This window comes from Zalophus californianus, chromosome 2, assembly GCF_009762305.2.
Source record: "Zalophus californianus isolate mZalCal1 chromosome 2, mZalCal1.pri.v2, whole genome shotgun sequence".
Lineage (NCBI taxonomy): Eukaryota > Metazoa > Chordata > Mammalia > Carnivora > Otariidae > Zalophus > Zalophus californianus.
In genome coordinates, this window is record NC_045596.1 from 125,717,869 (window position 1) to 125,745,582 (window position 27,714).

At 41.1% G+C, this 27,714-nt stretch overlaps 1 protein-coding gene across 10 annotated transcripts in view; it reads left to right on the forward strand.

Annotated features, from left to right (window-relative positions):
• The window catches only part of DCLK2 (doublecortin like kinase 2), a 149,400-nt gene that overhangs the window by 109,972 nt on the left and 11,714 nt on the right, over positions 1-27,714 (forward strand). For 3 of the 10 annotated variants that reach the window (XM_027599311.2, XM_027599303.2, XM_027599305.2), the window contains 8 exons: positions 5,092-5,167; positions 6,009-6,117; positions 7,962-8,019; positions 14,548-14,634; positions 16,063-16,182; positions 16,411-16,557; positions 22,631-22,764; positions 23,174-23,251. In XM_027599311.2, the coding sequence (XP_027455112.1) occupies positions 5,092-5,167; positions 6,009-6,117; positions 7,962-8,019; positions 14,548-14,634; positions 16,063-16,182; positions 16,411-16,557; positions 22,631-22,764; positions 23,174-23,251 (809 nt within the window). The remainder of the gene's footprint in view (positions 1-5,091; positions 5,168-6,008; positions 6,118-7,961; positions 8,020-14,547; positions 14,635-16,062; positions 16,183-16,410; positions 16,558-22,630; positions 22,765-23,173; positions 23,252-27,714) is intronic. The other 7 variants (XR_003520860.2, XM_027599308.2, XM_027599310.2 and 4 more) reach the window with 3 other exon arrangements.

A 27,714-nucleotide genomic window follows, 5' to 3' on the forward strand; every position in this document is an offset into this window, starting at 1 on the left:
ATTGGGCTGAGCATTTTTTAATGTATATAAATGTCCAGTCACTATGTACACACTATGTTGTGTACCTAAAGCTAATGTAATACTGCATGTCAACTGTACTTCAATTAAAGAAAATAAATACACATATATAAATATAAACACATATATCTCTCTCAAGTGCTTAAACTAGTGCCGTTCAATAGAACATTCTGAGATGATGGAAATGGTCTGTATCTGCATTGTACAATATAGTAGTCACCAGACCAACAGGGCAATTAGACACCTGAAATGTGGCTAGTGCAGCCGAGGAACTGAATTTTCTTTAAAAAAAAAAAAAAATGTTCTTAGCAGAGGCAGGTTCTTGTGCCTTTCCTTTCCTTGGTTACTCAAAAAATGGAGCTGCTGCTGCTACCAGAGGAACCAGGGGAGCAGGTAGATGGGGGCAGAAGTGCCGGGTCATATAACATTCTCAGCAATATCTCTAGCCCTTTCCATCACCTTCCCTCCTTGACCAGTCAGGACCTCATTAGGAAATTTGCCCCCCCTCTTCTCCCCACCCTGAAACATAATCACATCTTTTTGAACCAGTTAGTAATTATAGAAGATAATCTTGAAAGAGCCCAGATGCTGCCATCCATTTATGCTTTATTGAGGAGGATCTTGCAAACATGCAGCATCTAGGCACTTTCTTTGTGCTGTCTCAGCATCGTAGTTGCTGATGGAAGCACGAATGCTCATTAGCATTTTAAGAGATTTTAATAAAAATTGTTAGTTTGACAATAGACATGGGACAGGTTTAATCAGGAATACCATATTTTAATCTCTGGTGCTAATTCAATCCTTGCTTCAATAAGAGAATAATTCTCTGACCAGGAACAGGGAAATGTAGAAACTGTGCCTGGGAAACAGTGAGAATTTTGTAGTCCTAGCTTTATCCCCTGCGTTTTCATTGCTCTTTGTCTGCATGTCTCTCAGGGCACTGGGAGTGCTTTGCTTTTATATTTCACAATAGACACTTCACATTTGCCAGGGATCTGTCCAGGGATCTTCGTGAATACCCAGCTTTTCTCGGACCCTTGGAGCACCAAGCTTCATTACTGGGAGGTCAAGTGAACTTAATCACTGGCTAGCGCGGATTCCTGCCTTAGCAACATGGCTCCCTCTCACGGGTCATCAAAGTCCTTTGTCACCATCAGAACCCTAGAGACCATTTCTTGGAATGTAGAGGTTGCTCGGAAAGGTTTTACGCGTGCACGTATGTCTCCTCATAAGACTGCAAACTTCTGGGCGGTAGCGATCATTGTGTCCCTTCATCTTTATATCCTCTAACAGTCCAGCATCGGTTATTGCTGAGGGTGGAAGGGAGAGCTGTTCCTACATCAACTCATGTCCCTGTCTGTTCAGCTGCACTGTCACGAAATGATTCTCCTTCATGTTTTTAAATAAAGGAACATTATTTGGATAGGTAATTAGATAGGTCACTCCTGTTAACTCTCTATAGGTCTTTGGTTTTGTTGTTTTGTTTTGGTTTTTGGTAAATGCTTGAGGTTCCATACTTTAAAAAAAACAATTCAATTTGGGATTTTTGAAGAATGCTTTTCTTGCCATCATTAGTTTGCTAAGAAACGTGCACTTCCTGGTGATTTAGTGACACGTTTGTCAGGTGCACGTGAAAGTAGTCTTTCAGTTGGCCCCCACCACATGCTGCATCCTTCCCTGAGGCTCAGGCTTCGGCCCGGGTCCTGCTCTCTTTTAGTTGCCAGGGAACCAGTTCCCACACCTCCTCTGTCTCCTGGTCTCCTTCCTCACTGCCTGTGAATCCCAGCACACACTGTGCTTGTAATTTCTGGGCCATACAGGGAATCGGGAAAGGTCGGAGTAGGGGTTTAATCAAAACAGACATTGGAAAAGTTACAGTCACAGGAACTCAATTAGTAGATTACTCCGAGGGGTCACCCATCCATGTGAAAATGTATATGGAGGTAAAAATGCCTCCATTTTAGTCCCTTCTAAGACTTCCTTCTTAGAGAGTCCTTGAGTTAGACAGAACACATCAGCCTGCAGTCAACTAAAGTTTACTCAAATTAGCTCAAGAAAGGGACTTGTGAGAAGAATGTTACCTGCTTCCAGGAGAGCTAAGCAAGCAGGCCTGGGGGAGGGCAGGGACAAAGGCAGGTCTTAGGACGTCAGCAGTGGGCCTGCGTACTGGACATTTCCCTAGGTTCTGAGTGTTGAGAAGAGAGAAGGTCCCTGCCCAGCATCCTGACTCAACCAGCTGCGGCTGGAGGGTGTGGGGCTGCCCCATTCTGGGCTGTGAAATTTAGACATGCAGCTAAGCTGGTCACTATCCACTGTTGTTTCCAGGTATTATAATCTACTTCCCCCATCACTAGGGGTGAGCAGTGATCAAAAGGGATCTTTCCATTTATTTTTTGAGATAGAACTTTCTCCAGGATGACATTTTTCCTGTCTTTATTCCATTAAGAACTTGGCTGGTATGAATTTAATTTGGATCTCTTATTCCCATGACTGGAAATTTTCAGTCTAGGAAGGGTTAGATTAGAAGAGGAACAGATTTGAAATGAATTATTTAGAAAAAGATCTCTTATAGCCATTGTACATTCAACAATTCGAAAACATTTCTCAGCCATTGGACTCAAGGCTTTATGCTAGATGTTTTAAAGAAAAATATACTAATAACATAGTTAGTGTTACATGTCAGTGAGTTTACATGTTAAATGAGTTTACATGTAGGAGCTAATTTTAATTTTCTTGCACATCTTTGAACTAGGTAGGTCTTGCGACTATCCCTACATTCAGAGCAGAAAATTAAGACTTGGGAAGTTTAAGCAACTTAAAAAATATATGGGGGGGGGGGCGCCTGGGTGGCTCAGTTGGTTAAGCATCCGACTCTTGGATTTCAGCTCAGGTCATGATCTCAGGGTCCTGAGATTGAGTGCCACATCAGACTCCACGTCTGGGTGTGGAGCCTGCTTAGGATTCTCTCTCACCCTCTTTCTCTCTCCCCCGGCCCCAGCTTAAGCTCTCTTCTCTCTAAAATAAATAAAATCTTTTTAAAAAAATCTTGAGTTAATGTATAAAATTCATGAAAAAAAAAGTAGTGGGAAACAAATTGGACTGGCAGGTAGTAAGACAAATGATGGGGTTATTTTGTTGGTCACAAAGACCCACTGAAGTTTTGGGTCCTAGGGGTCATATCAGAACTATCCTTGGAGAAGTTTCCTGGCAATCCTGTGTGGAATGGCTGAGACAGAGAGTAACCAAGGAAGCCTTTGATGAGGCACTAGGAGAAGCCGAAGGAGGACCAGGACCAGGGTGGTAGCTGTGGAAACAGAACTGACTGGAGAACCTTGTGGTTTTCTGTCAGGCTTCCCTTGAAGTCCTCTCTCTGGGCCTGGGTTTTAAACAAACTAGCTTTTAAACATTTGAGCATAGACTACAGCTGATTTTGGAATTTCCTTTAATTTCTGCAGCAAAGAAATAGAACAAAACAAGCTAAATTTTGAGACACTGCCCGTGAGAAACAAAATGATTGAACTCTGAGGAGTCAGTGGGTAGTATTGTCATCCGGTTAAGGGTGGCCTGAAAGGGACCCTATACACACACCCACATTGCTACACAGTTTTTCTCCATGTCAGAGTGAAGGAGACAAAACCTGTGAGAAGCATGTTTGCCACTCAGGACAGGGACCGATTTGTTGTCTCTCAGAACTGCTTTTCCTTGGCCTCGTGTTCCTAAGAGGACACACTGCTGCTGGTCTTACTGTCTACATGTCCACACAAGGTGGTTACATGGGATCTGAGAAAACAGACCAATTTTAATGCCTCCTATTCTTGAGGCTTGTATCGCATTCCAGAAGAACTTCTGGATGATCCTGTTTGAAGCAATGTGTATAAGTATTGGGCTTTCCTGGGTTTTGAACCAGACTCAGTATCTGTGAGGTTCTTACTTCATCCAGAGGAAGAGTGTAGACCCAGTGTCTCCAACTTGTGAACACTCTGGGACGGGTGTCTCCCTGGCTTGGCCCTGTCATGTATGCCTTTAATCAGCAAGTATGAATTCAATGTTGTGTGTACCAGGCACTGTGCTGCATACGGGAGATGTAGTGATGAATAGGGCACAATTATTATGCGACATGGGTACCAGGATAGTTTGGGCATAGAGGCAAGCAGATGAGTTCACCAATACAAAAAATTGTTGAAGAGGCTTCTCAGTATTTGGTAAGTCCTTTGACCTTGGAAGCTCCTGAAAGGAATAATTAAAAAAAGAAAAGGGGAAAGAAAGACAATTACAGTTCAAAGAGAAAAGTTTGAGTTCAAAAGCCTAAGAGCCCTTAGGGATAAACAAAAAATTCCCTAAGTAGACATAATAATAAACCTGTTATGAATAATAGTCATAATATGAGCTTTTCAATTCTTTTAAGAATTAGAGATATTTTTGGATTGGACTGGGAACTTCAGCCCTATTGAGTTAGAACCTATCTTTTAGTTTTATCTTTTATTTCCCTCTGGTTCCTAGTAGTAAATGTCTTTAAAATGGTTAGGAGGAATTCTTGCTGTCAAGTAAGAAGTAAAGAAGAGGGTCAAGCTAGGGCTGCACTCTGGATCTAGAATCCACAGGAGGGTGTGGAAGGTGATTCAGTCCTAGGCATGAAGCTGAGTTCTGAGAAGGGTTCCACCTTTGCAGGGACTCCCTGAGGTCCGCCACAGGGTGGCTGTGGGATCTGGGGACTCCGTGTCCACATTTCTTGGAATTACCTAGATTTCTAAACCTTATATGCCACTAATAAGTACCTTGTTCTGCTCTGGTGCCATGATAGTTTCCTTTACTTTATTCCATTGAGGTCAAGAGTAAAACAGTATCAAACAGAGCAATACACTGCCAATTTCCTGATAACCAATCTGATTTGAAAATACTTTAAGGAAGAAATGTGTTAATGATATAGGGAAGAGATGGGGAGAAAGAGATGCCTCCTCTCTTTTTGTAACATCATACTTTTGTACAATATAAGCATTTTCTATTCTTTAAGGATTAGCTAGCTGAAGACTTGTAAATTTTTCCCAATAAATAACGGTCACTCTCCTCTTTCAGCAGATTTCTGGACACGGCAGATCTTCTTCCAATGTAAATGGTGGACCTGAACTTGGTCGTTGCATGAGTCCTGAAGGTAGTCCTCAATCTGATGATTACTTTTATAAAGGAAGTCACCCATGTGAACTTGGTGGCCACCCAAAACCCACTTGTGCTAAAGTATGATCTTCCTCAACAGGGATGTAATCATGTCACCGATTAGCCTAATGAGCCTTGGTGAGGTCACTTCAGGATATATGAAATATCCTTGTTTTCAATTAAGCTAACCCAATTTCAGATTTTACACTTGGGCTTCCTTTATTTTTCCTTAGTGGCAGTCTGCTCACAAGTCTTACATGTAGACTTCCCTTTCTCTCAATTAGGTAGCAAACGTGTGTTTCTTCATTGGATGCCTGCTATGTGCTGGGCCCTGGGGATACATTGTAAAAAGTAGTCCTTTTAACCACTTCCTCCTCCTGCCTCTCACCCCCTCCCCTTTTTGAGAGGACTTTGAGCCAGGAGTTAGCCTTAACAGGTATCCCACAGCTGGGTAGAATTTTCTCTACTAGAAAATCTTGAGAAATCTTGAAAATTTTTAAGATCAAATCCCCACCTTCATCCCCTTTCCCTTCCTCGAGAGTTAACAAAGAAGTTTACAAAGCTTAGGTTAAATTTTCATTTACTTATTTTAGCTGATATTTCAGGGATATGTTAGGTTTTTTGATTATGTTGATTTCAGATTTCACAACAAGGTCAAAAGGAAATTGGTGATTCAGGTGTTCAGGTGTTCTCTTCAGAAACTATGCTTAGAAATTTTCTTATAGTTCACTACAGATTTAGAAATCAATTGCATTGCAATTTATTATTTTACAGAAATGTAGGAATCAAGGTGAAATGCTGATGTGTTTGCTAGACTTTGCATTTATCCTTTTGTGCAGGTGTGAATGGAAACAGGTGTTCTGAATCATCAACTCTTCTTGAGAAATACAAAATCGGGAAGGTTATTGGTGATGGGAATTTTGCAGTAGTCAAAGAGTGCATGGACAGGTGAGTGGATCGTGAGGATAATCATTGGTTTACCTACATTTCTCCCCTGGAGTTTATTCTTACTAAGCTGAATGAAAGAACAAAGGGCCTTCCTGGGAGGTCTCTTTTTCCCCTTCCTGAAAAAGTCTACAGTTAGGTAGGACCAGCTGTTTTGTAAGCCCACAGGCAATTTGACCCGGAAAAAATAGGTATAGGCACAGAGTATAAACTTGCTTTGTACGCAGTTGGGCTGAGAGATTTATCAGGTCTCATCCATAAGCCAGAGAGGAATAGGAAAAACTAAGATTCATTGAAAAAAAAAAAATCTCCTAGAGCACTTACTTGTGTCAGGCATGTTCTCAGTGCTGTGCTTGTATTATTAACCCTTTTAAGCCCCACAGTAACCCTCTCAATTAATACTTAATTGTAAATACTAGGAGTTCAGATACATGAGCTCTGACTCTATTCAGATCAGGGTCAGCCAACTTTTGCCTATTTTAAAATTATATATTTGCTTATTCAACTTTATATTGTTTAAGGTCCTAAATTCTCAAGTGGTAAGAAATCCATTCTTTTAAATTCCAGGCCTTTTGTAAACAATATACAAACTGGAAAAGACTCAGATTAGAGCTTTTGTGTTTGTAGGTCAATACCCTACTTGGTCTAAGTGGTAATTTTTATTATTGGTGGGGAGTTTTCCAGAAAGCTTTTCCATTTTGTCGCATCTCCAGTGAAGCTTTCGTGCTCCTTGTAGAGGACACTGCCCCGTCCCCTGAGCCCTTTTACTTAGCTCTGGTGCCCAGTTTGCCACCCAAGTAACAAATTAAGCATCTAAGATACGATCCCTACAGACTCATTAGAAATCTGAGTCAGGGTTTGTTTTATGTTATGGGGAAGCAATTTAAATGAAAGTTGCTCTTCTAATGTCAGCTTCCACAGTGTGTACTGTGACCATGTGGCAAAAGCAGTTGCACTTGAGAGAACTCATGTATTCCCGGAATACTGCAGTGTTTTTTGTTGAACTGTTTTCCTGGCTAACCAATACTTTTTGGCATGTTCAGATTAAATTGTGTTAAAGGTGATTAAACGTGGGGCGCCTGGGTGGCTCGGTTGGTTAAGCGACTGCCTTCGGCTCAGGTCATGATCCTGGAGTCCCGGGATCGAGTCCCGCATCCAGCTCCCTGCCCAGCGGGGAGTCTGCTTCTCCCTTGGACCCTCCCCCCTCTCATGCTCTCTTTCTCTCTCTCTCAAATAAATAAATAAAATCTTAAAAAAAATGATTAAACGTTAACAACCTCAACATTTGTATGTCCAAGTAAATGATCTCTTTCCTACCAGATGCAGGCATTTAAGGGTGTGGCTAAAATGGCACCAGCTGGAGTTTTGGCTGAGAAAGAGATATTGAAAGCCTAGGGCTTTTTAGTCATTAATAGATTAACGTAAAGATATATTGATCATAGAAAAATTTTAGTTATTTTGATTCATTTTCTTAATTTTACTCTGCCTCCTAAGATAACTATTTTGAGATTTAAGTATGGAAAAAATTTCTTGTCCAGCTTTGATAAAACAGTTTTAAGTACTTTTAATATGTGAATTATTTAATATTAAAATTACTAACATCATAAAATGAGAATGACAGTGTGGCTTTGGATTTTTTCATTTCTTTTTTTGGGTACCTTTCTCCCTGACCCCACTCACTATCGTCCCTAATGTACAGAGGAGGAAGGTAGCACTTCTCTGTTGAATTGTTTTCCTATTCTAAAAGATATTTAGAAGAATATCTTACTTTCCTTTAGTAGAGGAAATCAGAATGATTGTATCTTTGATTTGTGTCTTTAAATTGCCTTTCTCTGATTATTTCATAGGTCCACTGGAAAGGAATTTGCCCTGAAGATTATAGACAAAGCCAAATGTTGTGGAAAGGTACAGTATAAGAAACTGAGAAACCTTGGTGTGATGTTTACTGTGGTGAAGGAATTTAAGTGGGCATTGACAAGGCCTTAATAGGAATAGACCATTGATAATAATAGGGGAAACACTATCAACCTGTTTTTTTTCCTTGTCATTTTTCATTTTATTCTAAAATAATAAATTGACTTGATCCGGTCCTAGCTATAGAAAATGTAAGTTCTCTTCCTTGGGAGATGCCTATATGAAAACTCCGCAATGCTCAAAAGATCTGTCACGAACTGTGATGAGTCTAAGACTTTACCTTACTTTCCAACTAACTAGTTAGCCTTCTTGCTTTATGGATGCTGGCTGAAGACACAAGATTGCTGGGTCAGAGACAAAAGACTTTTATAACTTGTAGCACAGCAGGTAGCATTGGTTCTCTTAGCTCCCAAGTCCCACGGAAGTGATGCAGAGGGGCCCAGGCAGTTGCTATATACAGAATCTGGTTTAGATCACAGCTGAGGATCCTCAAGCTTAGTAAACCCCCAGTCTTACTTATTTATTTTTTTAAAGATTTTATTTATTTATTTGACAGAGAGAGACAACGAGAGAGGGAACACAAGCAGGGGGAGTGGGAGAGGGAGAAGCAGGCTTCCCACTGAGCAGGGAGCCCGATGCGGGGCTTGATCCCAGGACCCTGGGATCATGACCTGAGCCGAAGGCAGATGCTTAACGACTGAGCCACCCAGGTGCCCCAAACCCCCAGTCTTATGAGGGGGCTGCTAGCAAACCTGTCCAGACTTCCCCCCCAGAAGAAAACTATTTTTATGATCATGGTCAGGAAACCAATCTGTCTGCTACCCTCGAGGGAGACCCTATCTCTATGATCTGTATGTTACAAATACCCTTGGGAAGATAGTTTGTAACAAAAGCTGATAGAAGATGTGTAGAAACACCATGAAGAATTGCCCCCCCCCCCCCCCCCCCCCCCCCCCCCCCCCCCCCCCCGTGAACTTTTTTTCTTCTGTCCCACTCTCAGGCTGATCTGGGAAAGATCAAATGATGAAATGCTGCTGGAGTATTGATATGTTAACTATGTTTGAAAAGATAATAGGGATGACAAAGACCTTTTCTAAATTACTTTCTGTTAGCATAGCAGTTAAGAAAGCAGGCTCAAGAACTCCTAGGTGGCTAGTCTGAATTAAAGTGTAGATTAGAATACACAGATTTTTGTAGACAGTACGAAAAAAACAGTGTGGTACCTCATTAATTTCTTTTTTATTTGATTGCATTTTGAAAGGATAATATTTTGGATATATTGGGTTATGGAAGTTATTAGTGTTATCTGAATCTTTTTACATTTCTTAATGTGGGCATCAGAAAATTTAGATTTCTATGTGTAGATCACATTCTATTTCTGTTGAACCGTGCTGTTCTAGTGCCAGAGTGTATGAAGTTTTAGTCTTGGTTCTGCTTCTTTTTGCTGTGCTACCTTGGAAAAGTTACTTAACCCCTCTGTGTTTCTGTTTCTCCCTCTAAAATGTGGTTGTTAATAATATCTAAGACACAAGGTTATTGTGAGGATTAACTGAATTAAGGTATGGAAAACATGTAGAGAAATACCAGTATATAAGACTTTAGCACATGTTAACTGTTAACATTATTAATATGACACAGAAATTCAGAATGTATAATTAGGATTTAAAGTGATAGTCGTGATTTTATATTTATAGAACTCCTAAAGTGGTCTTCATTGGAAATTTACAAAACTATGTATTTTTAACAGGAAACTTAAAATATTATTATTATGTTGAAGTTTGAGAAAGGCAAAAGGCAAATTTGTCATATGTTGTTTTTTTTTAACCACACTATGACAGCTAATGAAGCAGAGACTACAAAATGCCTCCCTTTTCTTTGAATAAGTAAGGTTTTCCTACAGTTAATATTCTTTAAATAAAATGTGTGCTTTTACTTATTGTTCTAACAATATTATTAAAATTTTAACTATAAAGCCTTTTCCTTATATGTAAATAAGTGTTGCTCTTTCTGGTATTGTTGAATTTAAGCAGAATGTGTCATAATTTTGGAAGCCAAGTTCTAAGCAACTGTAATAAAGTATTTTTATCAAAAAAGTAAAAAAAAATTGCTATGGTAGGGATATTGTTTACCTGATTAAATTTTAAGCAGCTGTTTTAGTAGTTGAAAAAAGCTCTTTATGTGCAAAAATATGTTTGGTACACTAAATGCTGAGACAAATGATTAGGTCACTTTAAACATTTGGATCTGTTTTTCCTTGTCATTGAATGTCATCCTGTTTTTATAATTCATGATCATATGCTTATTTCCATCCTCACATTTTGCTTATTTGAGCAACTATTTCTACTTTGTATAAAATTATAATTTAAAAACTTGGTTTGTTCCAGATAAGTTGATTTCCCCATTGACTTTTATTTTTGAAAAAAATTGGTATAGAGAATTTCTTTTTTAAGACACAGTCTAGGGGGAGGCATAGTGGAATCAGCTACTGTTCTGGGGTGTTGTTGGTTACCTCTGTTTTGTGGGTTGTACACAGAAACTAAATTACTAAAATGTATTATCTCTCCAGGCTTGGACATAGAGGAATTTTGCACATTACCTTTAATGACTTGCTAAACAAGATATACCAGTTTCACTGATCAGCAGAGGTTCTGATTAAATAGCTTCCCAAAAGTCTCACAGGGGCAGAGCAGTGATTGGAATTTTGTGCTAGTTGATTATGTAGCCTGTACATTAGCCAGTCTGCCATGTTCCCTATTCAAGTTGAATTTATTCATTTGTTCATGTATTAAGAACCTGGGCGGGGGGGCGCCCGGGTGGCTCAGTTGTTTAAGCAACTGCCTTCGGCTCAGGTCATGATCCTGGAGTCCCCGGATCGAGTCCCACATCGGGCTCCCTGCTCGGCAGGGAGTCTGCTTCTCCCTCTGACTCTCCCCCTCTCATGCTCTCTCTATCACTCTCTAAATAAATAAATAAATAAATAAATAAATCTTTAAAAAAAAATAAACTGGGGGAAAAAATCTTAACCTTATCTGGCCTTCTGTTTGCTTTTCTGTCATATACATATACATTATCAGATTAATTGACTCATTTACCTAAAATTTGATGTGTGTGCAAGAAACTGTGCTAGGAATAGGGTAATCTCACATATAACTTAATACCAGTTCTGCAGAGAATATATGGGAGTTTGGAGGAAGCACATGAGTGAAGTAGGTGATCAGTGAAGATGCCATAGAGTAAGCATTTGAGCTGGAACTCCAGCAGTGGTTAGGACTTCAATAGGCAGCAATGAAAGAAAAGCCTTCCAGGGGCCTAGCACAGCCTGAGCAAAGGCCCAGAGGATGGAAGGCATGTTCGGTGCCTCTGAGTAGGAGATCATTATAAGATTTGCCGTGGGGCCAGATTTATGGAAGCTGTTGAGAAGGCTGTGGTGTTCGTAAATTTAAGAATTCTTCCATTGCATGGAGCACTGGGTGTTATACACAAACAATGAATCATGAAACACTATGTCAAAAACTAATGATAGACTGTATGGTGACTAACATAGCATAAAAAAAAAAAGAATTCTTCCGTATCTAATATTCTAAACAGAGTTCATTCTAAATGATTATTTATCAAATTTGCATAGTGTACGAAGCTCTGAGCTCTCTCTTATGGTGCTTTGAAGTGGTCTGCCCTTCTCTTCCCACAGTTATGCATTCATCACCTCCATGTAATGGGCCCAAGCACAACACAAATCCAAATGTGTATTGTATTTGTTTCCTGAGGCTGTTGGAATAAATTACGACAAACCTGGTGGCTTATAAGAGCAGGAATTTATTCTCTCACAGTTCTAGAGGCCAGAAGTCTGAAATCCGTACTCCCTCCGGAGCTAGGGGAGAATCTGTTCTTTGACTCTGAGTAGCTTCTGGTGGCTGATGGCATTCCTTGGCTTGTGGCCACATCCCTCCAATCTTGGCCTCTGTCCTCACATCACTCTCTCTTCTGTGTGTTTATTTTTCCTCTTCTGTCTGTAAAATCTTCTTCTGCCTCCATTCATAAGGACAGTTGTGATGGCACCCAGATAATCCAGGGTTATATCCTCATTGCAGAATTTGTTAATCACATCTGCAAAGACCCTTTCTCCAAATAAGGTAATATTTACAAGTTCCAGGGGTTAGGCCTTGATATCTTTGGGTGGCCATTATTCAATCCGCTACATATATCTTACCACAGAAATCATATGGGCTGATTTGGACATTTTCTCCCTCTGATTGGGGAGCAGTACTCACTAAGCAATGTGGAATCCAGCTGGAAAGCCACTGTTGGCCAAGAGCAATGCATGCTGTCTTTATTCACTCACTCATACACTTGAGAACCAACTGTGCTGGTTGCTGGAGAGCGAGGTAAACAGAGGCCTTCAGACAGCAGGGTGAGAGCAGTGACTGAAGCAAGAACAGGGGGCACAGAGAGAAGGGTGCGTAACCCAGCCACGATTGAGCAGGGGAGGCTATTTAGAGGAGGTGAGGTCCAATCTAGATCTGAGGAACACCGAGGAGTCCCCCAAGGAGTGTGTGTGTTGTGGGGGGGTGGGGGTTCCAGACAGAGAAAACCTGTGCAAACCCCTGGAGGCCCAGGCAAGAGATTGACAATAGGGATAGAAGTGAATGGGTGGATTCCGGGTTTATTGAGAGGGTGGGGACTGGTGGGCTCTCGGTGAAGGATGAGGGAGGGGCTGGGAGAACGCTGTCTGCTTTGGGCAGCCAGGTTCATTCAGCCGGACAGAAGGCACAGGAGGAAAGGCTGCTTTGTGGGCCTGGGGCCGGTAGACACAAGATGATTAGTTTTGTTTAGGAGAGTTGTTTATTCCCTAATCCATCTCTCTGTCTCTCTTTTTGTGTCATTAAAAACCACCATGGCCAAAGATAAGGTGGTATCCTTTGCCAAGTTAGCAGTTTTCTTTGTATTTACTCTCACTCAGAACCCTGGAACACTGCCACGAAATGATTCATATGTAAATTATTTGGAGTTAGAGTCCTGAATCACTTAACAGGAATAATGGTAGATGGCTGAATAATGTAAGTTCACGGCAGTTTGAGAGAAAAGTGACGTTCGTACTGTATTGAGAGAGATTTTTTTCCTGGCAGATGTAATCTAGAGAGAGTTTTTATGTATTGGGCACAGTGATTCCACAGGGGTTGCCTAAGAAATCAGAGATGACATTTGTAAAGATTTTTATGGGCTACTTTTGTTTTGCTTCCGATGATGATCAGTTTTAAAAAGCGGGTTGTTCCTTCCGACACAGTTTTACAGGCACAGTCAGAGGTTGGGGGACAAAGGCTACCATCTCCCATATTCCAGGAGAAACTCACTGAGTGAGTAGAACCCTGGCCTTCGTGGAGGAGAGCCCAGGGCTGAGCTAATGAGCCATGGCGGGTGGCATGCTGCAGTACTCGCTCAGTATTTCAGATGTAGCACTCCTGGTTGTCCTGGGGGAAGTTCCACAATTGGAAAGTTCCCAGAAGACTTTCTATTGAGCCTTTCTTGAAAAAGATAATTTTTGAGAGGTGTTATCTCCCTAGGTGGTAGACATCTTATTTTAACTGGGATTTGAGAGAGCTCCTGGGGTACTGGTGATGGGGATGATTTTACATGTGTCACTCTCAATTAGCATCCCTACCAGAGCCCCTGAATAGAGGGAAATTTGCCGACTCCTCCAACTTTGGAGACAATAGGGAGGAGGGGGGGTGTACTGAAGTGATAGATCCCTTTAGCTCTAAAATAGAACGCCTTTCTTGCTGCCGTGGTAGTAACTCCTGTTGTCTTGGCTTCACATAGAGTGAAAGAAATGCATTTGCTTGCCTTTACGTGTTCGCAAAAATACATCTAACTCTGGCTATTAGTGTGATGATAAAGGGCAGACTTGGCACAGATGATCCGGAGAGGCCTCGAAGTAAGTGAACCAGTGTGGAGTGTTTGCTGAGTCTTTGTCCCTCTGACGAGTTGGCTGTCAAGCTGCTTCTCTTGGGAGGGACCAGGGCACTGTTTGCTGCTTGGTGCTGCAGCTCTGTAGCTTAGACATAAGGGATTGCTAACGGGTAGGCGGCCCTGTCCCCAGCCTCCCAGCCATGGTTGGTTAGGGTCTGAGGTCTGGAAGCCTTTGCTTAATCTCAGGCTGGGCGTAGACTTCCCACCCCGGCTCATTAAGGGGCATAGATTCTCCTCTCTGCGCAAAGCCTGGTGTGATTCTGCCTGGACCTCTCTCGTTCCTGTTTTTTCAAGGAATTAAGTATTTTCCGCTTTGCAGAGATCATTTTCATTTGGAAATACCCTTTTACCGAAACATTCCTTTTTAAAAGGTGATACTGTGTTGTACAAAAAATGTGGGCTTGGATGTCAGAAACCTAGGTTTGCATTTTCTCTCAAAGACTGTTCTAAGGATAAAGTGTTAAGACATTACACAAATACTTCCTTTGCAAAGAGACTGACAAATAGTGACTAGGTTCCTAGTAAATGTTCTTTTCTTTTCTTTTCCTGCTTCAGTTTAGCATTTGCACTGTCATTTGCCAACATTCACTGAGTGACTACTTGGACAAGCACAGTGCATTCAGCGCTGGAGAAATGGCCCACGTGAGCAGGAGTTTGCACAGGGTTCCTGTGGATGCTCCTCATTCATTTGATATAATGTATATTAATCTGTTGTTTGAGATGGCTTAGAGTAAAAAGTCATGTCCATATGGATGCATGAAGATAAGTGGAGAACCTAAATGACATCTTGACCTAGACATAATTATCTTACCACTGCAGTGGAACACTAAATTTAGTGCTGAGATTCATGATGGCAAAGGTGAAAGGGACACTATGAGACACACACACACATACACACACACACACACACACACATGGATATATACATATGTGTGTATTTAGGTAGCAAAAGCTATCTCTCATATGGTAAGTTTTATGTAAAAGTTATATTTGAAAACCCAGAATGTGTCAGAGGGCAATTAGTTAATTTAACAGAGCATACCCTAAATTCAAAATAATTTATTGTTGTAGCTCATGAGGATTAACAAATGTGATTTTATTGAAATGTTTTCATGCCTCATAAAAATAGAGCAGTAGTTGTTCATGATTCATGTTTGGCATATTGAGAATAATTCCTTAATGCTGTGGGTAAACATTTTGCTACAATGCTGATCCCAGCTGCATGACTCACCAGGATTGATAATCAGGTAGTATTTTCAGGGAAGAGGTTAAAGCTAAAATGAAAAGTGGTCCCCATGGTATTCAATGTTTCCTGATTTCTGAAATACGAGATGGTAAGGGACTTCCTTCTGGTGAATGATTCCATACCCAGCCGTAGAGGGGACCTTTTTTTTTTTTTTTCTCATAAGTTCAACATGAAATTCAAATTCATATTAGTAATGGTTTAAAAAAACTTAATGCTCAAGTTGCATTCCATACACATGCAATTTCCTTGTATACTTGATTTTGAGTGTATACTCAAAAAGTGGTTCCAGGGGCACCTGGGTGGTTCAGTCAGTTAAGCATTTGACTCTTAATTTCAGCTCAGGTCATGATCTCAGGGTCATGAGATTGAGCCCTGTGTCAGGCTGTGCTCTGGACTTGGAGCCTGTTTAACATTCTCTCTTTCTCCCTCTCTAAAAAAAAAAAAAAAAAAAAAAAAGTGGTTCCAGCTGAATCACAAAGCACAGTGCTTTGTGCCCAAGCTTTTTCAGTGTCATGACCTCTTAAGGTTGGAGGTAATAAAGAGAAAGGAAGGTAGTATATTTTATGTGCCAGGGTGGCACCATTGAGCCCTTTCAAGGGACATTTTGAGGATATCAGTTCCTTTTTGTTAGTGACAATGACATGTCACATTGACTTGTCCTGTCCCTATAGAAACCAGCTCAGCCAGGGCTTGGTTTTGTCTTTGCACCAAGGGAGGTGCTTCCTTCGGCATCCAGTCTACAGTAGTGCATCTTCCAGAATATAGAGCTAGAGAAGAGGGTTCTATGGTTTCTGACCCACCTCTCTAAACCCTTCCTTTGACAGGAGCACCTGATTGAGAATGAAGTGTCCATCCTGCGCAGGGTGAAACATCCAAATATCATCATGCTGGTTGAGGAGATGGAAACAGCTACTGAGCTCTTTCTGGTGATGGAACTGGTCAAAGTAAGAGGGTGGAGAGATTTCATTGGTGCCAAACCCCAAGACATACCATATTCTTGAAGGCCCTAATTGGAAACATGTTTTGCTACCTTGAAACTTTTGTTATTTATCATAATTGTTCATGGCATTTGTGTCATTTTTTCATCTACTCCAGGCTGATGAACCTTCTTTGTTACCTTCATAGGATTGTCACTGTTGACACTTTGCTGTGTTCTTTTATGTGTCCATCAGGGTGGAGATCTCTTTGATGCAATTACCTCTTCAACCAAGTACACTGAGAGAGATGGCAGTGCGATGGTGTACAACCTGGCCAATGCTCTCAGGTATCTTCATGGCCTCAGCATCGTGCACAGAGACATCAAGCCAGAGAACCTCTTGGTATGCCATCTCTGCTTTTTTTGTTCCAATTCATCCTCTCTTCCTTTAAAATGACATGATCACATGCAAACAAAATCACTTTAGAGTCTGTACCAATCCTGCATAAGGAACTGAGAGAATTCAAATTTAGAGAATCACCACGACTCAAGTCAATGACTGTAAATTATTAATGGATTTCTTAAATTGATATGCATTTCTGTATTTATTGTTTATCAGACATTAGAAAACACATTTCCATTTGCATTTTGATTGATGGTACTGACTAAAGAAAGGTAAGAAGGAAAACTACTTTGTGAGGCAAAACTTTGAACAATAGAGAATTAGGAGCTTAGAGAAGACAGAAATAGAATATGATGGTTCATTTATGTGCAGGACAGAACGTTGGGAATAATCTAGTCCATTTACCTCAGCTTTACAGGTACAGAAATTGAGACTCGGATGCTAATTTTTCTGGCTGAAAAGTCCCATGCATCCCATTGTTCTACAGAAGAAAGCCTGTAGCACTCAGAGGGCTTCATAATCTGGTCCCAATTTACCTTTCCAGCCTCCTCTCCTGTTACTAACCCTTCCCCACCCATCTGTCCAGACTGGCACTCAACCTTCATGTCATATTTAGCACATCTCCATGATGGCCTTAGTAAACACAGCTTGCTAATTGGGCCAACCTTTGTGTCTGCATGGTAGAGGAATTTTAGAGAAGCTGACTAGGCACTTCGACCATCACACATCCCCCCAAACACACACAGGACCATTTTTTCATCTATTTCTATCTTTCGGGGCTGAGTATTGTCATCATTATGGCTTCGGAGGTGGGGTTTTCTGAGTATTCTATATCATCATAATCCAAACTCTGATTTTCCCATCCCTAGTCGTTAGTTAAGACTTAACTTTATCAACACCATTACATATCATTGCTTATTTCCATACTGGTCTGCATTTGCAATGTCCTCTCTCCTGGCAACGTGGCAAACGTGTTCCTCTCATAAGACACTGAGCAAAAGTCATGTCTTCTTTGACATCACTCCTGACTTCCCGGAGAGAGTCAGTCGTGGCCCCCTCTAGTTTCTGCTGTACGTGCCCTGGTGTGGTGAGTTTATCATGTACTTGAGTGACTCCTTCTCTAGATAAGCACCATTAGGGGCAAGGTTTGTGTCTCCATTATTTTCATGTCACCAGTGCCCTGAACAGTGCCAAGGAAGCACACGGTGGACGTGGAGTAAATGGTTGGTGCCTGAGCATTGACAGTCGCTCAGCTAGCTAGCAGCTGGTACTCGAACTCAAGTCTTTCCAGCTTGCCTCATACTTGCACTGTGCAAATAATTGTTGAAAGGAATATGCATTGATGTTGAGGCTTTTAGGCCATCCTGGGAACTTTCTGTGAATCCATCTTCCCCTTTTGGTAATACCATTTGATGATTTCTGAGTATCCATTTAAATGTATGTGAGGGTTTTTTTTTTTCCTTTCTTACTGTCTTCTGCCTTGAGGAGTTATGTTTCATGTCTAGATTTTCCTATGCGGAAAATAAATATCCTTTCTATGTAAAACAAGATGTATTATAGACTTGGTTTTATGAGCTCTAAGGAGGGATGGAGACAATTGTAGACTGGGCCTCAGGATAGAAGTGAGGATATGGTGTTCTCTCCTCAAAACAGTCTTCTCAGCCATTATGACCTGTCAGGCCCAGGCTCCTCCACCACGGGACTGAGGTTGGCCAGGGGCTTCAGAAACAAGGGTAACAGGGCTTCCTCTGGCTATGGCCAGATGTCAATGCCATAGTGTTAATGAGGATGCCTCCTTCATTTGTCCTTGCTGTCCATGGCCCACCTCACCCTGGTGGCTGTGGTTATTGATGTTTTCTGGAAATACAGAGCCACAGGTCCCTAAGGGCAATAGGTTAGTCTGGAGCCAGCCCATACTGTAGCTCTGATTGCTGAGGCCCGGTGAGGAAGGTGACTGAGGCCTTCCTTGGCGAACTCGCCTGTAAGCCAGGGAGTGTCCATTTCCCAGCTCATCGATTCCACTCTCACCCGCCCTTTCTTCTGTTTTCCACTCACAATGTGTGGAACATCTCAGAGTCTGATACTCTCTCCTTTTTTCATGTCACATGATGGGGACCAGGGGTCTCCAAAATGACCTGTCTCAGAATGTAACCAGGAAAGTGGAACCAACTTCCTCATCCAGTCTAACTTGCCCTAGATGAGTCTTCACCCCTTTTCAAGACCTGCCATAACCCCACGCTGCTACCCAAAGGGGAGGAGAAGGAAGATGATGATAAAACGGATGTCTGGATAAGGCTAATGTGTGGTATAAAAGGGTCAGGCTGTGGAAGCCCTTAGCTGCACATATCTACGTAAAATATGTGCCTGCCATTGAAAACTTAACTAGATCACTCAGCAGATTCTGCATTTAGTCAGCAGGTTGGCATTGCCCTAGGATGAGAAAGTGCCATTGAGGCACTAAAAGTAAATACAACAGTGACTGTCAGCCTCTTCCTACTCTAAAAGCGAATTCTGTTGTTAAGCACCAGAGCATTCAGACATCTGATTTGCATTGCCTTCTCCGGGAGCAGTGTCATAATTTAAACCTCTGCCAGCAGAGATGTATGGGTCGCTGTGTCAGGGAGCACAGGGGTGGCCATTAATGCTGTGAGTTACAGCCTGGTGGTGCCCTGTCAGACTTAACTATGAGAGACCAGTGATAAATTCTGCTTTTCCAGGAGTTCTGGGGACTGGGGAGAGAAGAGGGTTGGTTTCTCATATTTGAAGCCCTTCTAAATCATTATGTTGACATTTTATTTAGAGAACACGCAGTGTTCACTTCATATGTGGGATCTGCATTCCTCACATCTTAAACTTTTGCATTCTGAGTGCAACTTTTGACAGAGCACATCTCAGCGGGTGGCGGTGGGACATTTGAGCGGTCATGATTGTTGAGATTACTCAGCATCTGTGTGTGGGTGCAGGCTGCAGTCGGGGTTCTCCCAGGCCCACTCTCTTGCATTCAGACCTGTTGCAGGATAGTGCCGTGGGATGGTAAAGGTACTGGCTGGAATCCCCACTTGGTAGCTACTAGTAACTTGAGTTCTTGTGCCTCAGTTTCCTCATCTGTAAAACAGAGGTAACAGTTATTTTCCTATTCACCGGTGGGTGTGGGGGTGGGGCAGTGACTCTCAGGTCCAGTGAGATCATGTGTGGAAAAAGCACTGGAATATGTGGTGTCAGTAACTGGGGAGAGAACAGAGCACTCTGCCAAAACAGAAGGCCTTTGGAGTCCCCTATGCATTTGTTCAGCTCTTTCTTCAAATCAGTCTATTAAAGTAATGCCATATGTGTGTATGTCTGTGTCAGTCTCTTAAAGCAATGTCACACATGTGCATCTGTATGTATAGATTACTACATATTCCTGCTTTGAAGAGAATTTCCAGCTAAGATTTTGAAATGGACTCCTATTATCTCACATATTTGCCTCTGTGTCTAGCATTGGGAAGAGATGAATCAGATAAAGTATTATTTCAGGCTTGTCTGCTCCTTATGACACTTCTCTTTTGATGTTTAGCCAAGGAGTGCCACTTGCCCAGACATAATTCAGTGATTATGAACTGTCCAGTACCTTTCTGTTTATGCTCCTGCATCTGACTCTGAATTCCTTATAGGGGATATGAGAAATGGGGCTTTGGGGACTTCTGAGTATCTGACAACAACCCTCAAATACCCCCAGGCATCCGTAAATTGCATGTCTAAAGTAAACACTATTTTTCAAAAAAAAAAAAGTACCTAATGAGTGTATTTTAAACTTGTAAAAACAAAATAACAATGACATTAATAAAACTTTTTTTTTTTTGCTTTCATGATACAGACATTTAAAATTATAATGTTGCTTAGAATGTTCTTATCACTGCAATTACTTAGGGAATTTCTGAAGTCTGGGTTTCAGTAAATGCATCATAAATTCTGACTGTAGTTCTCTATATCGGATTGTTCTTGTTAATGTTTACATTAAACATAATGGATGGAAAGTCGTCCTAAGGCCCTGGCAAGACTGAGAACCTGGTTTCTCCTGCTTTAGGCTAAATCATTAATAGCTTTGAATATGCCTCTGCTGAGTTGTGGCTGACTCAGAATGATAAATCTCTGTGAGAGACTCAGCAGCCTCACCATTACTCCCATGAAACTTAAAAGTCATAAAGATGTGTGCTGGGGATGTATACTTAGTACATAAATGTGGAGGCAGTTACTAAAATACTAAGGTGAAAAACATTCTTCTTAAACCGATGAGGACATCGCAGGTAAGGAAGGTATTCCAGTGTCATGCTTTTTAAATGCCTCTATAGACTGGGCATCGCTGACATGGGGGAGCCCTGAGGTTTTGCTGCTTTTTCACGATGTCTCTATAAATCACTTCCCCTCATTAAGTATCAGACTAATGGAAGATGTTATTAACATGCTTATCTTAAAAAAACATAATTTTCTAAATTGCTCATCCTTTAGTAAGGAGTGGTTTGAGTGAGGATCTGGTTCAGTTCATAGTAAAATATGAGGAAAGGCAAACTAAATAGAACAAAATTATAAAAGTAGGGAAAGACATTACATTAGTACAGATTAGATCTCTGCAGTTATTCTTCTCTGAAATTCACCCTTCTCAAAATGGACATCCAAGAGATGAATAGGCAAGCACGTTAAAGTTTACGCAGTTAAATCTAAAAGCCATCTATTTAAAATGTAACTTTCAGACTTTGATCCCATAAGGAAAGTTTGCTTATATATAAAGTTAATTTTTCTTGATTATAGAATCAATACGTGTTCATTGTAAAGATTTTAGAAACTATTGAAAAGTAGAAAGAAGAAAGCTAAAGTAATCTTTAGTGCTACCCCCTAGAAATAAACTGAACGTTTTGGTGTATTATACTGAATATATAATTTTGAATATTCTTTTTTCCTGTAATATAGTGAATATTTTCCATAGGATTAATACTTATTTGAAATGTGCTTATTAGTGACTGTATAGTGTTTTATTATAGGAATGTACCATGATTTATGAAGTCATTGTCCTATTCGCCATTTATGTTCCTTCCAGTTTTTAAAAACATAGATAAATTCTGAGATTGGTGGTCTTGTGTGTAACCTTTGGGTTCATCTCTATTCCCTTAGGATTGGTTCTTAGAAGTAGATTTACTGGATCAAGTGTTATAAATAATTTTTAAGAAATTCACATGTTGCTGAAATGTTTTCTAGAAAGACTGCTTCCCCTGGAAGCAAAGCGCATTCATATCTTCACCAGCACTGTTAAACCATTTCCAATATGTTACTTATCTTATCAGCCAGTCCTTCTGGGAAAGGAAGGAGCATTCACTGAACCCTGATCCAAGCTTGGTCTCTTCACACCAACCCCATGGGTCAGGGACTATTCTCATCTCTCACAGGTGAAGAAACATGTTCAGGGAGTGACTCGCGAAGGTCACACAACCAGGAAACCGGTGGAGTGGTTGGTTATTCAGGTTCAGGCTGTCTGTTCCCAAGTTTATTTTGTTTAAATATTTTCTAAACTTACAAAATTTTCCCTATGAAATATTTATATTCATCATTGCCTGTCCAAAAAAACAAATCCGGATTTTATGTTCTAAAGTAAAATGCAAGTGTTTTAGTGGACACAACAAACACCATTTCTGAGACTCTCAAGTACCTCACACACAGTGAACATGTAACAACGGTCAGTTTCCTGCTTCCGGGTTTAGAGGCCTCTCAAGCGATATTGGGTAAGCAGCTGCCTATACCCGGCCTGTTGTGTCAGCATGCGCCCATATTCATTATACTCCTAGATAAGGAGCTTTTTACAAAGATGGAAGATACCGTCTTTCAAATTTCACACAATCATGCAAAATTTCAAAAGAAAAAATTTAGAGCTTTAAAGCATCAAAAACAAATCATGGTGTTACTATCACGGGGAGAGTTTGATTTTTTTGTTTTTTTTTTAGTTGATGAATACGTCTATCTGTGTCGTTTCTACCTAATTCCAGGGCCCTTTTGGAATCGTTGAGAAAAGGAACTACTGATCATTGGCTGGTTTCTCTTCCAGGTGTGTGAATATCCTGACGGAACCAAGTCCTTGAAACTGGGAGACTTTGGGCTGGCCACTGTGGTGGAAGGCCCTTTATATACAGTCTGTGGCACGCCGACTTATGTGGCTCCAGAAATAATTGCTGAAACTGGGTAAGACTCCTGGTGGTTCTGGTTGATACTTTCACTTTGGTGGAAAAAGGTATGTGTAGCTGCTCCAGCTGCAGTGATTTCACGGCCTCTTGGGAAGGAAGGTGGAGGGTGGATCTGCATCATGACTTTGATCATGACTTTGTGCTTCTATGTCCAAGAGTCATAGGCCTGGATTTTCGTCCCGAGGCCAGTCTCGGAAATACAGCAGTAGCCCCTAAGACCGTGGTTAGGTTGGGAGAAAAGTAGATGCCTCTGTCCAAAGGGCATTTAATTCCTTTACGTGAAATGAGCGCTTTGACACCGAGAAAATCCTTTTTCATAACAAACAAAGGCAAGTACTCCAGTAGCGTGGAGGGTCCTTGGGGGTAATATCTTTATTTCTCCCCCTCCACCCACTTTGTTTTCCCAGCTATGGCCTGAAGGTGGACATTTGGGCAGCAGGCGTGATCACATACATACTTCTCTGTGGATTCCCGCCATTCCGAAGGTCAGTGGCTCTTTGAGTAACAACATTTGAATTGTAAACTCTCTCCCTCTGATCAGCAGACATCCTCATCCTGGCAATCAGGACCAGTGACTGGTCAATAAAAATGTCAGTTAAAAATTATATAAACATACCTTTCACTTTTTATCTTATTTTACAACTATTAATGGCTATTGCTTGACCACACTTTGATGTGAGGCCAAGGCCTTTGCTTGGTGTATGGTCCTCTGAGTTTCTTATGGTCATTCTTCTGTAAAACACACCCATCATCCAATGTCTACAATTTCCATTCTCAGTCTTTTTCATGGGTGGTAAGATTGAAAGATGCTTGTGAAGCAGTCTGATCCTTCTAGGTAAACAAATCTTTCTCCTGTTGTTAATAGTCATTTCTCCTACTTAATTTGACAGCAGGTCTTTTTTTTTTTTTTTTAAACAACTCACTTTCCACAGCATTCAACTTAGTTCTCATAGACTCATAGAAACAGGGAATTCTTTCTTTTAAAATTAATTTCATCTGTTCACATAATATTTAATGCAGTAGAATTACAAATACTTTCAGCATAAATAGGCCTGGGAATACACAGACCTACTCTTGGTAACGGTGTATCTCACCTGGGGTCAGGGTGGGGAGCAGAGGTGGCCACACACAGCCCAGGGCACACTCAGTACCCCAGCAGCGTATACCCGAAGGGAGTGCAGGGCTTTGGCCACAGTGCCACTTTTGGTCTGTTCCATCTCCTTTTTTGGAGCAAATGAATGCCTTGGAAGTAGAAGTTCATCTAATGATGCAAGTATGTTTTTCTTCTGAGTTTTCTTGAGCTCTCTCTTCATTTTCATCCTTCTTTTTGTTCATTTTACAACTATTGTAGAGTAACCGCTGTGTGCCAGGCGCTATTCTAAGCATCGGGAATCAAATGGCAAACAACGCATGTTCTCTGATGTATTTATTTATGGTGTGGTATTAGGTCAGTAAGTTCAATAGGTTGAATTCACTGCTCCCCCCAACATTTTATTATAAAGCTTTGAAACATACAGGAAAGTTGGAAGATGTATCTTTTTTAAATGACCAATTTTCAATTGAGTTGAACAGTTTTCTTTTTACTGACATTACAGTAAACACAAGAGTGACATAGAGATTTCAGTCTCTACTTTTGAGAGCCTTATCATGTAAAGATACCCATCACCAAAATATTGATCAAGAAGAATAAAACTAAAAGCATGAAGACATTTAACAAAGGTTAAATGAAAGAGTGTTTGAGTGGGACCTTGTCCTTGTGGCTGGGGTTGGGTTTCTGCAGGTGGGAAACTTTTTCTGTCTGGACATCAACATCATCAGGGCCTTCAGGGCCGCTGCCTAGCTGGATTACACAGACTGTAGGATTACTGCACTTGTCAGCTTTTGCTGACTAACAAACTACTCCAACAACTGTCGATCAGTTCTATGGATTGATTGGGCAATTCTTCTGATTTGGGCTAGCTAATTGGGACTTGGTGGCTCATTGTGGCATCACTCACATGCCCGGAAGTTGGCTCAGTGTCAGCGGGGACCACAGATAAGACTTGGTTAAGTGCCTTTTAGCATTCAGTGGGTTAGCCTCAGTTTCACATGATGGTGGCTACAGGATCCCCAAAAGTATCCAGAGAGAGGGCAAGTTCCTTTGCCCAATCCCTTTCCAAGTCTCCACTTGACTCACCTTTGTTGATTGATGTCCCACTGACCAAATGAAGTCAAATACCTGAGCCTAGAGTAAATTAACCAGGTCTGTTCCTGGAGTGGAATAATTTGTGGCCATTTTACATTGACAGTTCCATTGGGTTCTGGCTGGTTTGGGTGATGAGCTGTTTGAGGAACTAGTCAAGTGCAGGGGGTAGTGTGTTTTGATGGCACGTAATCATGGGGCCAGTTATAGCAGAGTTCCCCTCCTAGGTTAATCCAAGTGGAGATCAATTGGGAAAGGGTTATCAGGGATCAGTTTAGAGGAATGTGTGCTCACAACTCCCTCTAGTGTTTCCACGTGCCAGGGCAGTCTGCGGGGTTTTTATTTGATTTTGCTTTTTACTTTTTAACAAAAGCGAGACTGAGATTGAACAGTATGTATCGCTTGTGACTTGTTGCTCAGCGGACAGCAGCTTTTTTGTGGGAACTGGAGGTAAGTCTGGCTAATCAAAGCAGTCAAGCTACATTATGAAAGCTGCTGACTTATATTCGGAAGCTGGTCCTACAGCCACGAGGTTAGTTACGGCCTGAGGAAGTCTGTTCTTGGGGCCACTCACATAAAGTGATATTTGCATGACTGTACTGTTAATATTGTTGTTTCTGAAACATACATTCATTCTCCCCATAAGTGAACTGTTGGAATATCCTTTGTAACATTTCAAGTTACCTCATCAGACCTTTAACAGTTTGCCATTGAGGACAGAGTGTGCTCAAACTCCTATTGTTTTCAAGGTTTTTCTTAATGTACACTTTAAAACTTACTGCACCTTGATCCGTGGGCTATATTGTTTTAGGATTTAAAAGTGCCCTGAAGCACCTCAGCCAGATTGTGGAGTATAAATGTGTTAATAAGTCCAGTGTAGATTTAATCGGAGTGGCTTTTACTATGTGACTATTTAGAAGGATAAATTTATTTTCTGTTCTTCTGGTGAGGGCTGGCCTGAAACTCTCAAAGCGCTTGCATTTCTCAGTGTGGATCCTAAAAGGTGCCTGCTAATTGCTGAGACTCTATGGGCTTGTGTTTGTTGACTCAGACTATTTTGCCAAGAACCTAAATGACTTGCTGCAGCTACACTTCCAACTTTTTAGCTGTTTACTAACAAAATAAAAGCCATATATATTAAAATAGAAGCTATTTGGTATTCCAGACAATAAAAGGGAGATGAATAATACAGAAGAATGGCTAAAAGGAATGGTTCTGGAAATGGGTGATTTTTAACATCTTTTTCTAACATTGTCTCCTGGGGTCCTCCAGTCTCCTAAAGATGTCTGTAAAATCTCATTGTGATTTTATGTGCCTCCTTCACTCATTTTGAGGGAGAGTTGACAGTAGGGAAGTAACAGTGAAAAAGAAAACATTGAGACACTTAGGAAGAAATAGTGTGTGCGCCCTCCTAGACAAGCACTTTCCAGGACAGCAGTGGGGATCTGTTGCCTCACCAGGTTGTCTGGCCTGACTTCTCCTCAGTGTGCCTCTTGACCCAGACTTCACAGACTGGCAGAGGTCGATTCAGCTGGGCTTGGGGAGATGTCACAGATGTTCACAAAGCTCACAGACTCGGCAGGCGTACCTCGGAGATGTTGGGAGTGTAGTCCTAGCACACTGCAATAAAGCAAATACCACAGTAAAGCAAGTCCAGTGAATTTTCTGGTTTCCCAGTGCATATAAAGGTTATGGTTACACGGTACTGTAGCCTACTAAATAGTGTGCAATAGCATAATGTCTAAAAAAACCAAGGTACATACCTTCATTTAAAAATGCTTTATTAAAAAAAAACAGGGGTGCCTGGCTGGCTCAGTAGGTAGAGATTATGACTCTTGATCTCAGGGTCCTGAGTTCAAGCCCCATGCTGGGCATGGAGCCTACTTTAAAATAAAAGAAAATAATAACAATAATAATAAATAATTATTATAAATATAATAATAAATATAATATAAATAAAAAATTATTAATAATAATAATAAATAATAAAAAGTACTTTGTTGCTAAAAAATGCTACCCATGGTTTGAGCTTTACCAAGTTGTAGTCAATGATCAGAGATCACCATAACTGATAGAACAATAATGAAACAGTGTGAAATTTTGCGAGAACTACCCAAATGTGACACAGAGACACAAAGTGAGTAAATGCTGTTGGAAAGTGGTACCGATGGACTTGCAGGGTTGCCACAAACCCTCACTTTGTAAAAAACAGATTAGCTGCAAAGGTGCAGTAAAGTGAAGCACAAATAAAATGAAGTTTGCCTACATTCTTGTTCACTGAACAGGAATGGGATCATCACATCATCAGACAGCCCAGAGTTTGTCTCTAGGCATGGCCCTAAATGACTTATTTCTGTGTACACCACAGGTGCTTACTCCGAGAAGGTAGTTTAGTGGGACTGGGCTTCTGTGTAGAAGGCTGGGGAGGGTCCCGTGTGAGTACGCTGAGCAACAGGTGCAGGGGCCCTGTTGGGAACTCCCAAGAGAAAGCACATTTATCAGCTGAGACTGATTCCACTCCTGGATTTTGATCTTAGCTCTAACAGCTCATCCTGAATTTTCCAGTAAGGCTGGGTAATGGCCTGAAAAGCCAAGGACTTTGTTTTCACTCAGGCCGTTGATGCACCCACCAAGTGAGAGGGGTGGAGGGTGGCCCTGTGGCTCTGTTTTCTGGGAAGTTGGGGACATCCAGCTTCCTGAATTCTTCCCAGTAGTGTTTATACATTTCCATGCTCCTTCCATCGAAAGTCAAGTCCTCATTTATTC